Below are 11,969 nucleotides of genomic sequence, written 5' to 3' on the forward strand. Positions count from 1 at the left end.
AGGAAGGTGGCCCCAGAGGAATCCAGTGAAGAGCAGAGGAGGATGTGGGTTTAGTGGGGTAGGAGCACACCTGCTTACAGGATTGTGCACAGCTTGATGCCACAGCCGCGGTTCTTTCTAATCTCCCGGTGGTCCTTAAGCTCTTCCTCAGTTTCCAACCTCCGAATCTCCCGGACCAGTTCATGGAAGGCACGCTCCACACCTTGTCCAGTCTTGGCTGATGTCTTCACGAAGGGAACCCCGAGGCTCTTAGCTACCTCTCGGCCCAACGCGGGGTCCACCTGCCTCTTGGTCACATCAGCTTTGTTGGCTACCAGCACCACGGGCACCCGGTCACTGTCCTTGATTCTCTGCAGCTGGTCCCAGACAATGTTCACATACTGGAAAGATCTGAAGTCATCCAGGGCATAGACACAGAGGAAGCCCTCCCCCCAGCGAATGAACTGGTCCCGAAGAGTGCTGTATTCTTCGGTGCCTGTGGTGTCCAGGATGTCTAGCAGGCAGGGTTCCCCATCTACCACCATCTGCCTACGGTAGGAGTCTTCAATGGTGGGCTCATACTCAGTCACAAACCGATTCTGAAGAAGCCGGAGGATCAGGGCGCTCTTGCCCACACAACAGCTGCCCATCAGCACCAACTTATACATCTTGGCTCTGCATCTGTCTGGATCACCTATGAAGGTATGGACACCAGAATCAGAAGCCGGGAGAGCTGGAAGGGCCCCCAGAGGGGTCTGCCTGGGTTCTTCCAAGGCTCCTAGGAGTTAGCCCATTCCCCTGGAGGCCAGCTGTCACAAGGAAGAGCCTTTTTCCAACATTCAACCTTTTTGCAACTCTCCTCCTTCAATCCTGTATCCCCACCCACCCTGCTGTTCTGGGGCCAAGCTGAACTAGGCTCATACCTCTTCCCAATGACAGACAGCTCCCAAAGGCTCTAGCTGACCGTCTCCAAACAGTCCTTGGGACTCATGGGCTTCCCATGGGCTGGCCAGACTCTTCAAGACCCTCTCTTTGTGCTCTTCTTTGACCCTGGGGGCAGTTCTGGGTTCCAGGTTTCTTCCAGAGGGATCCCAAGGACCTTGTTCTGCAATCCATTCCCCTCGGCTTTAATGCAGCCCAAAAGAGTGTGTGGGCTGGGTTCCCCTTCAGGGCCAACAGCTCTTGCATTAATGCCTCCCCTGAGTGAAGGGGCTGTCCCTTCAGCATTAAATTAGCCTAAGAGGGCAAGAGCTCAGTTGCCTGGGGGCAGGGGCAACAGCGCCTAAGAGGGCATGATTCTCCTTGGCTGTAAGGCCAGCACCTACTACATTAATGCTTCCCAAGCGGGCACTGGCTAGGGGCTAATGGCCACTCTCATTGTCTTTAATACTGGGCTCACTGACCACCCAAATCACTTTCCCATACCCTGAACAGCTGGACTGGCCTCTACTTACCCTTTCTGAATTATAAAAATACCCAGACATCTAGTCTGAAACTACAGACAACTTGAACCTACGGAGAAGTCCAAGTATTAGGAGTCACGCCCCCCATGCAGTGCCGGGGTTTCTGGGAGCCCCACCCCCCAAACCAAAGGCTCTTGGGAGCCACACCCCACGGGGGGGCGGGGTTGGGGAGCTCTGCCCCACTTCCAAACGGATTTGGAAAGCCCTGCCCTCCCTATTGAGTCTCTGGGAACCCCACCTCCACCATTTAGGGTTTTGGGGAGACTCGCTCTCATGCTGGGAATTCTACCCTACTAGCGGATTTGGAAAGTTCTGCCCCCAGATATTGCAGGGGACTTGGAAAGCCTTGCTCCCACATCAGAATGCCACCCCTGTTGGCTTTGGGGGAGACCTATACGTACTCATGCTGCACAGCATTCAGGAAGCTATTCTCACGTGCCACAAGGGCTTCTCAAAGTACCCATTTATCCATCTTCTGTTGTTCCCCGCCCCCAGCAACACAGGGGTTTCTGGGAGCCTTAGTCTACCTCTGTTAGGGTTCCGAGAAAGCCTGTACCCCTGCTGTTGGAGTTGGGGGGGGGGTCTTGCCCCCATAGCACAAGGATTTCTGGAAGCAGGTTCTCCAGGCTTTGGGGGAGCCCTATTCCCATGTACCACAAGATTTTGGCCTCAGTTCCCACACTGCCTAGAGCCTGAAGTAGTTTTCCCCCAAGGGATCCAACCTGTGGGAGGGCAGGCCCAGAGGGACATTCATGGTAACAGAATTGTATACACAAAGAAGACTTCAATGGGTCTTCCCACCCACCTGGAAAAATCCCTGCCCTGGCCCTTCAGGCCATTCTCCTCCTCATCCTTCACCCTCCTTCTGACAACCTTGCCTTCCTCCTGCTGTGCTCAAGGTGTGCAGGAACTTTCCCTAGTCCTCTGCTTCTCCCATCTCTTTCAAAGCACCAGGTCCAGTTGGTTCTTTGGTGTTGCTTCCTGGCCTATCACAAGCCACCATGGCTATTTCCTCCTCTGAATTCTTGAGAAATGACTTGCTTGGCCCATGCCTTGGGCACCTGGTAAATGCCACCTGGAAGCATTGGCTTCTTTGCACTTAGATTCAATCAACCCAACTCAGTGCCAAGGTCCTTGGGAGATGCAGACCCAACCCCAGCCCCCTGGACCCTTTTATCTGAGTCAGTTAGAGACGGGTATTTCTAATGCCTTCTAATGCCCCACATTCCTTTCACTTCATTCCCCAATAGAGTGGGCACTCGCCTAGCCCAAGTGACCGCCAGGCCATGCACCATTCTGCTCCCCCAGCTCCAAGCCCACAGGAGAAAGTTGTGGGCTCCATTTTCCCAGTCAAGAGTGACGGCTCTACTCACACAAAATGTGGGTTCCTGGTCTTTGCACTGGCATTCTGACTCAAGAGTTCATTTGCTTTCTCCACTTCTGCTCCCCATTCTCTGCATCAGCTCCTACAAGGCTTCCTGACTCTCAGAACTACAAAGCCATGTTTCTGACAGTGTAATAGTATTCTGTCCCATTCGTTGACCCTAATTGCTTCAAACATTTCCCCAATGATGGGCACTCACTTCGCTTCCAACTTTGAGCTACCATAAATGTTGCTGGGATTATTTGGGGGCATATTGGACCCCAGGCTGCCCACGGCAACCCCCTTCTCCCACTCTCTACTGGGAAATTCACCTTTCTACTGGACCCAGCAAATGTATTTATTTTTATTTTTTAAACCCTTACCTTCTGTTTTAGAATCGATACTGTATCAATACACAGAAGAGCAATTCGGATGAAGTGACTTGCCCAGGGTCACACAGTTAGGAAGTGTCTGAGGCCATATTTGAACTTGGGACCTCCCATTTCTAGGCCTAGCTTTCAATCCACTGAGCCACCCAGCTGCTTCCTGGACCCAGAAAATTTAAAGAATTTGCTGTGAAGTCCCTCCTCTTCTAACAACCTCTTGGAATCATCTCCCAGTGCACTCTCTTCCATTCTCAGATGCAGAGGTGCCCCCTCCACTTGCCTAAGCCAACCCTTTTCTATGCCTCCTCCTTGCCATCCCTTCCCATCTTCTCCCCAGACTGCCTCTCACCCCCTTTCTCTGGGTTCTCCCTTTAATCTTTAACTACTGACGGCTTCCCTGCTGCCTAATGCCCAATTTTCCCCAACCCTTAACAAACTCATTAGAAAAGAGAGGGAGAGGGGAGAACAGAAGAAAATGGGATGGAGGGAAATAACACGGCAGTCATAACCGAATGTGAAGGGGTTGAGCTCACCCAAAAAACAAAAGTAGATAGAATGGATTAGAAACCAGACCCCAATGACCCTTGAAAGAGACTTACAGCCTTAAAATAAAGGGTTGGATCAGAATCTAATATGCTTCAGCTGAAGTGAAAAGGGGCAGAGATTAGCAATCATGATTTCAGACAAAGCAAAAACAAAAACTACCCTAATTAAGAGATAATCAATGGGGGCAGCTGGGTAGCTCAATGGATTGAGAGTCAGGCGTAGAGCTGGGAGGTCCTGGGTTCAAATTTGACCTCAGACACTTCCCAGCTGTGTGACCCTGGGCAAGTCACTTGACCTCCCCCCCTTGCCTACCCTTACCACTCTTCCGCCTATGAGCCAATACACAGAAGTTGAAGGTTAAAAAAAAAAATTAAAAAAAAAAAAGATAATCAGGAAAAGTACTACATCATGCCAAAAGGTGCCATAGACAATGAAGTAATATCAAAAAATTTTACAGCAAGTTTCTCAAATAAAGGCTTCAATTCTCAAACATAAACTGAATATAAAACTGAGTCAAATTTATAAAAATAAGAGCCATTCCCCAACTGATAGTCAAAGGAGATGAACAGGCAGTTTTCAGAAGAAATCAAAGCCATCTATATTTGTATGGAAAAATGTTCTAAATCTCTATATTGATTGGGCAAAAATGGAAACTGAAACAACACTGCGATGCCACTTCACACCTCTCAGAAATGCCAAATTCTGTAAAGGATGAGGATGAAAATAGGTACACTAATGAACTGCTGATGGAATTGTGGACTGGACCAACCATTCTAGAAAACAATTTGGGCTATAAAACTATGCCGTACCCTTTGACCTCCTCAGACTGTAGATCTAAGAGATCAGATGCAAGAAAAGGACTATATGTACACAGAACAGCTCTTCTGTGGTGGCAAAGAAATGGAAATAAAGGGGATACTCACAATTGGGGAATTGTTTGTATACAAGCTGTGGCATATGATTGTGATAGAGTAATTTTCATTTCTTCCTCTCTAAAAATCATGTCGGGATGGCAAGAGGTACTTAACACAAAACAGTAGTTTGCCAAATGTTTTACATAATCAATTTATTTTACAATGGCTCAATACAAAATGGATTTTTCTCATTCCTGATAACCACATAAACACATGGAGTTTAAGTTATCCTCATTCACTACAGTGAGTTTATAGAGAAAGATCCTTTGATTTCATTGGTCATAAGAACTCCCAGATGAGGAAATTCCCTCTAATACAGACTGGTAACTTCTCTGCAACTCAGTCTCAGCTGCCCTAGACATTGAAAGGTTAAATGACTTGTCCAGGGTGACACAGCCAGAATGTCTCAAAGATAGGACTTGTACGCCAGCTCTTCTCTATCCATTATGCCATACTATCTCTGTTATATTTATACCTACACAGTGTATACCCACAGTTGCATTAGCAAAAGTAAACCTCATTCATGACAATACACAATTATATAGTATATAAGCAACCAAATGTATTCCTTAGGTGTGATAATCCTGCAAATGAAAATACAAGAATGACACATTACCATGCCATAAAATGAAATAATATTCAGAGAGCACTTTAAAAACCTTAGCACTATATAAATGCTAGCTTTGTTGTTTTAAACACCTATTATATATAAAATTATACATTATATATTTTATGTAGCATAAAATATATAGTATATCTAATTTTACATAGTACATATAATTATATATAATAGGTGTGTATAACAGCAAAGTTTTATATATATATAAATTATATGTGATGCATCTTTTGAGTGGTTGTATGAGTTTGTTCTCGCTCTCTTTCTCGCTCTCTTTCTCGCTCTCTTTCTCGCTCTCTCTTCCACGTGAATTGAGTGGGGAATGTTACCTGTGTTCTCTAGCTCTCTAGTTAAATATTAATAAATCTCTATAAATATGATACTTTGGAGATACTCAATATTAATTTTAAAATCCACAATATATAGAAACATGTATAACTATATATATAAAACATATATAACTGTATATATAATTTTATATATTAGTACTGTAGTGACACTTCAACAAAAGCTGAAAGTTTACAAGGGCAAATAAAGAGCCATTGAAATAGAAAGGATGAGGATGACAGCTTCCAATCAAAGAATGAGCATGGAAGACCAGGAAGGGCTCAGAGGCTCCAAAAAAGAATCCATACCTACAGACTTCGACCTGTGGGCTCTTCTTCCCAACCCGCCCCAGTAACAGCTTCCCACTTCCCAAAAGCAACCTACCCAGGCCAGGCCAGCTACCCTAACAGAGCCTGGGGAAGGACAAGAACAGCTACTGTATCAGGGGCATCAGCTGAACCCAAAAGCAGATTGGCTCATCTAGGTCAAACATGGCTCCTCTCATTAGGTTCTCCTCATTTATAATTAACATAATTAACAATAATAAATTGCGCTTAGCCACCAGCCCGGTCCTACAGGGAATACCATGAGGGGCTTCCAGAGAGAGAAAGGACAACAGGGCTCTGGGCTGCATGCAATGCTACCCAAAGGAATGCTTTAGGTATTTTTAGAACACAACAATTTCAGTCTATCGATGTGGACAGATGGATGATGGTGGGAGTCTGAATCTCGATGAAGAGAGAGGTTGAAAGAGCGGTTCTGGAGCTGCAAGCTGCCTTCACCCTCTATCCCTTACAAGTGTGCATTGCTAGTCTTGTACCAAACTTGCTACCCCTCGCTTCTTTAGCCTCTGAGTGTATCTGAGTGTGTGTCCCTAGTATTTGGGAACTAAATGTTTTGCAGCTGCTCTTGTTCATTTGAGTAAATGCCTTTGCTAAAGAACTGAGCCTTTTGGCTGATTATTGAGAAAGCAGACTGGTTGGGGCTTGTGAGCTAGGGGAGCTAGCTCAGAGTTACAATACTGGTGCTCTCATCAGCTCCTGGAGATTTTATTGGCAATTCTCAAATATCTCTGCTGTCCCACAAGCGCCACTGACCTCCGATCTTATGTATCCGACTGTCTTTCAGCCATCTCAAACTGAATGCACACTTCTGGAATCTTAAACTTAACATATCCCAAACTAACTCATTATCTTTCTCCCACTACCTTCTCTAGTACTGTCAAGGGTACCAGCATCCTCCAGGTATTTCAGACTCACAACCTAAGAGTCATCCCGGATTTTTCTCTCTCTTTCACACCTGAAATCTGTTACCAAGGTCTGGTGATTTTGTTGTGGGGTACAGCCAATGTTGTGGGGTGTAATGGTGAACCCCTGGGTTTGGGGAGGATACCTTTTGCAAGAATGCAAGACTCTAAAACTTAGCTTAAAAGTGAAAAGAAAAATGTATTAATTTGGAAAGTAATGTTGAGAATGGCCAGGAGGATAGGAAGGTGGAACAGCAAGATGGGGAGCTGCTCCTTGGGAGGACAGCATGGATGGAAAAGCTGTCCCCTTGGACGACATCAATTCTGGGGCTTTTATAGTCTTTGTGACAGTGGAGATGTGACTCTAGTGTGGTAAACACTCTGGCATTTGGTGGGGGGGTTTGGTCATCTGACCCGGTCTGCCTGAAGACATAAGGGGTGACCCTCATAGTTTAGGGGACAGATGGATGTCTGAGATACAACTTGATGATATCAAGTAGGTGTCTCTCTCTTTCCATCTAAAGGACCATCCTAGGAGGATAATCCTCTTAGGGTCTTATAGGAGTTATCAGATGTTTTGGGTTAGGAGTCACGAGAATGTAAGGGAACAAAGGAATTTCCCTGCTTATAGTTTGCCTGAAACACTTCTAATTGTTTTGGGGGTACAATGCCCATGCCAATTTCACCTTGGCAATGCTTTCATAAAGCTCCGCTCCCCTCCTCTGACATGCCACAATCCTGAACTTCTGCAATAGCTGCTGATTGCTCTGTCTGCCCCAAATCTCCCCACTCCCATTCATTCTCCATTCAACCCCTAAAATGATTTTCCTAAAGCACAGATCTGATCATGTCACCTCCCCCCTCCCCCCAACTCATTGACCTCCAGTGGCTCCCTATTGCCTCTAGGAGTAAATATAAAATGCTGTTTGGCATTCAAAACCCTTCATAATCTGTTCCCTTCTACCTTTCCAGTCTTTTCTTCCAGAAGTTTACTCAGTAATCCAGTGACATTAGCCTCTTGACAGTTCCCAAAACAATAGATCTCATCTCTCATCTCTGGACATTTATTTCTGATTTTCCCCTTTGACTGGAATGTTCTCTCCCCTCATCTCTCTGCCTCCTGGTTTCCCTAGCCTCCTTGAAGTCCTAAAAAAAAAATCTCATTTTCTGTAAGAAGCCTTTCCCAATCCCTCTTAAATCTAGTACCTTCCTTCTCTTAATTATTTCCTTTTTTTCCTATCTATAGGTTGTTCATACATGTTTTGTTTGCCTGTTGTTTTCCCCATTAGGCTGTGAGCTCCTTGAAGGCAAGGACTGTCTTTGTAACCTCAGTACTTGGCACCATGACTAGCATATAGTAGACACTTAGTACCTGTTTATTGGTTGACTTGGGAATAGCAGCAACTTCCCCTCTGGGCACCCAGTTTGCCAATATTAGTATGAGTTGGGCAAATAAGCCCTGCATAGGGAATATATATATATAAGATGATTCTATTTTAAATATTCATTTTATATAAAATATAAATATATTTTAGATGTATTTATATAGCATATAATATACATTTTTTCTATAGTTTATTTTTAAATTCCTAAACAATTAATATTTAAAATAATTTTTTATTTTAAAAATAAAATACAATTATTTTCTAAAAATATTTTATTGATATATTTCATAAAATGTATCTATAGTATATATTTATATTATGTAATGTTACATATTAATAATAAAATATAAATATATATAACCCCTATAGATATATATGCAATATATAAGTAACATTACACAAAAGTCAATATATCAACATTTTATTTTGTTGTTCAGTTGCTCCTGAAATAAGGGTGCGGGTTCCCCTGGGGGACCCCAAGTCTCTAAAGGAATCCCAGGTCAGAAAGAGTACATGAGGAATTCCTTGATCCTGGACCCCAGGTGGCAGAAGAAAGCCAGGCCTGGTGTAAACAGAGACAATTGCAGAAACAAAGGATTCTCGGAGAGATGCATTTCCTTCTGTTTTATGATGAGGGCTTTAGCAAGGTATGCCTTCTGTTTGCACCTCAAGCATCACTAGATTCTCAGAGATATGCAACTCTCCCTCCTTTATGATCAGGGCTTAATGTGTCATAAACAACATAAACCTGTGCTTCTACCCCAGACACCAAGACATCTCACATGAGACTGTCACCTAATCCTCCTTGTTTGTCCCCCGCCTCACCCGCCTTTCTCTGTTCCTTCAAGGTATAAAAATCTTGGACCCCTTCTCTCCAACAGAGGCAAAGTGCCTCTTGGCCGTTCATTCAATAAACTACTCTATTTTTAAAGATCTCTAGGAGCCTGGTAATTTGTTAAGTGGGCATCCTGCAGGACCCACAACACTTCAGTCATGTTTGATGCTTCATTTGAGCCCATTTGAGTTTTCCTTGGCATTATTGAAGAAGTTTGTCATTTTGTTCTTTGGGACATTTTACAGATGAGGAAACTGAGGCAAATGGTGAAGTGACTTGCCCAGGAAAACATAACTAGTAAGAGTCTGAGCATCAACATTTTATAGACAATAATTCTTCCCACCTTTCAATAAATGTTATATTTGATGAATGGTTTAAAATACAGATCAAAATGCAGTTGCCCACATCATATCTACACCATAGCAAGAACTATGTTTGGCAAAATGAGTGTTTTACTTGGTACATCTTATATAAATCTAATCACTGGCTTAATAGTGTGGACATGGAATCTAGAGACCCCAAACCTGTGGCCTGGTGGGATCTGATGAACCCCAAGTTTTAGGACCAGCTTGTAAGTTGGAGACCCCAAAACTTAAACTTGTTCCCTGTTCCCCTGAGAATCCACCCTGAAAGGAATCTCAGGCTAGCAGTTTCAGACTGAATAATAGACCCTAAAGTAAAAGCAAGTGACTTTAGCACAGTAGGCAGCGTGTCAGTCTCCTAAGCTGAAGGTCCCGATCCCAGAAAGGAGGGTGTGGTACAGTGGGAGAAATGGGAGAAGCTTCTAAGGCAAAAGGAGTCACTTAGCTTTTACCTTAGGGTCCATTATTCAATGTGAAACTGCTAGCCTGAGATTCCCTGCAGGGTGGATTCTCACAGGAACAGGGAACAAAAGGACAAGCTTTGGGGTCTCCAATTTACAAGCTAGTCCTAAAACTTGGGGTTCATCAGATCCCACCAGGCCACAAGTTTGGGGTCTCTAGATTCCACGTCGACACTAGTTCTGACACCCTTCTTAGTTCCTAGATTGCTGATTATTGGTGTTCTAGGAAGGTTAAGTCTGAGATGAGATGGGTGTGCAGTGTTTCCTCCACCTCCACCTGGGATATTAAATTTAATCCTCACTAATCCTCTGCAGGGGTCCCTGTGTGCGGGACAGTATCATCTCAGCCCCCGCGATTTCACATGTTTCTAAGTTACTCTTGTCTTGCTTTCTGTCTTTCCACAAATATGTGGGCAGATACTTTCCCTTGAAATTTACTTAGTTGTGCTCATCACCACCTGGCTGAAGGTTCTTGTGTGTTACCTTGTCAGGTTTATAAAATAGCTCCAGAAAATGGTCAAGTTGACCATTGTCTCTACTGCATAGGAGGGGGTAGATTTCTAGGGGTTTCGTGTGTCTGGAATACATAAAATCTCAAAAGTTTCTTAGACTACCTGTGCTACTCTTTTATTTACTCATTTGTTTTTAAGCCCTTACCTTCACAATACTGTGTATTGGCTTCAAGGCAGAAAAGCGGGTAAGGGCTAGGCAATGGGGGTCAAGTGACTTGCCCAGGGTCCCACAGCTAAGAAGTGTCTGAGGCCAGATTTGAACCCAGGAACTCCAGTCTCTAGACTTGGCTCTCCATCCACTGAGCAACCCAGCTGCCCCCTGTGCTACTCTATCTTGACCCAGAACCAGGACATCGCATAAACACGACCTTCTCTCAACCCTCTTCCGGATCCTTGCCAATATGCCCCAACAGCCCCTCCCTTAATCCAGACTCCTATTGCCTCGAGTCCCTCCCACCATTAATAGATTAGTCGTCTTTGCTCTTTTTCTAAACATCGATAACCCCTGTGGCATCATTTTGAGTGGCATTATATGCAGGTATAAGCCGTCAGGAGGACTCCATTGTGATTTATGCTTAGATTTTGATGGTCCTGCTACATTCTTTCATTGTCATTGTTTTTGTAAATCGGTTCCTTTTTAATTCTGCTTGTAATTCTCCTTCCATTTTCCTCCTGAAATGGCCTGGGGATGGATAGCTTTGCTTGATTGGCTATTTTGCCAAGCTTGACTTAGATTGGCTCTCTCAGGTTAGTGAAACAATATTGCTCATTATGTGGTTCTCTCCAAGAATTTAGAAATGAGTTTATATCCTAACCCTACTTTGTCTTGGGTGGTCATCTTTCCCCATTTGGCAAAGTTTGCTGACTAAAGTGCCCACTACGGTGCTCTTCTGGTCTCCTTTTTTTTGGATGACGTTATCATACTTGGTGTTTATGCCATTTCTAGTTTTCATTCTGTTTCTGGACAGAAAACAGGCTGGAAAGGAGGGGCTAGAGCTCCTCCCTCAGGCCCCTCGCTGCAAGTCAGCAAGATTAATTGGGCTCAGGAGAGAGAACTAAAGGCTTTCTCCAATTGCCTCCTTTTTGGTTTCACTGATATAGCAAGAATGTTGCGATTTGTGATGAGTTTCTCTACTCAACCAGTTCCGCCCCGCCATTCTTGGATCATTGGGCAAGCAGGTAGCATCTAGAGTAGCCACGGCCAAATGAAACCTAACCAACGTTAGTGATTCTTATTTCCTTCTGCTCTTCCTCCTGCCGTTTACTGTCACAGCCAGAGGAAGGGACGGGAGGGTAACGTGCACGCAAAAGCTAGATGAGCACTTGGAAAAATTCTCTCCCTGTCTCTGTCTCTATCTTTGTCTCGGTCTCTCTCTCCCCGCCCCCCACAAAATAATACAAAACATTTCCTTATTAGCCAAGTTGCAAAAAGAAAAGCAAGCAAGAAAAATAAACTGAAAAAAAATCAAATCTCGGGTCCGCACTTAGAGTCCATTTTTTATTTTTTTTTTTTTGGAGGGGAGCACTTGGGGAGTTTAATCGGCATCATCAGCCTTTCTTGTATGTCTTTTTAA

General features: G+C 44.3%; 1 protein-coding gene across 1 annotated transcript; it reads right to left on the reverse strand.

Moving 5' to 3' along the window:
• Positions 1-74: 74 nt before the first annotated feature.
• On the reverse strand, positions 75-2,293 carry LOC123251828 (GTPase NRas-like). Its single transcript, XM_044681144.1, is given in 2 exon segments — positions 75-673; positions 2,248-2,293. Coding segments are annotated over 2 exon segments (645 nt in total).
• Positions 2,294-11,969: the final 9,676 nt, after the last annotated feature.

This window comes from Gracilinanus agilis, chromosome 6, assembly GCF_016433145.1.
Source record: "Gracilinanus agilis isolate LMUSP501 chromosome 6, AgileGrace, whole genome shotgun sequence".
Classification (NCBI taxonomy): Eukaryota; Metazoa; Chordata; class Mammalia; order Didelphimorphia; family Didelphidae; genus Gracilinanus; species Gracilinanus agilis.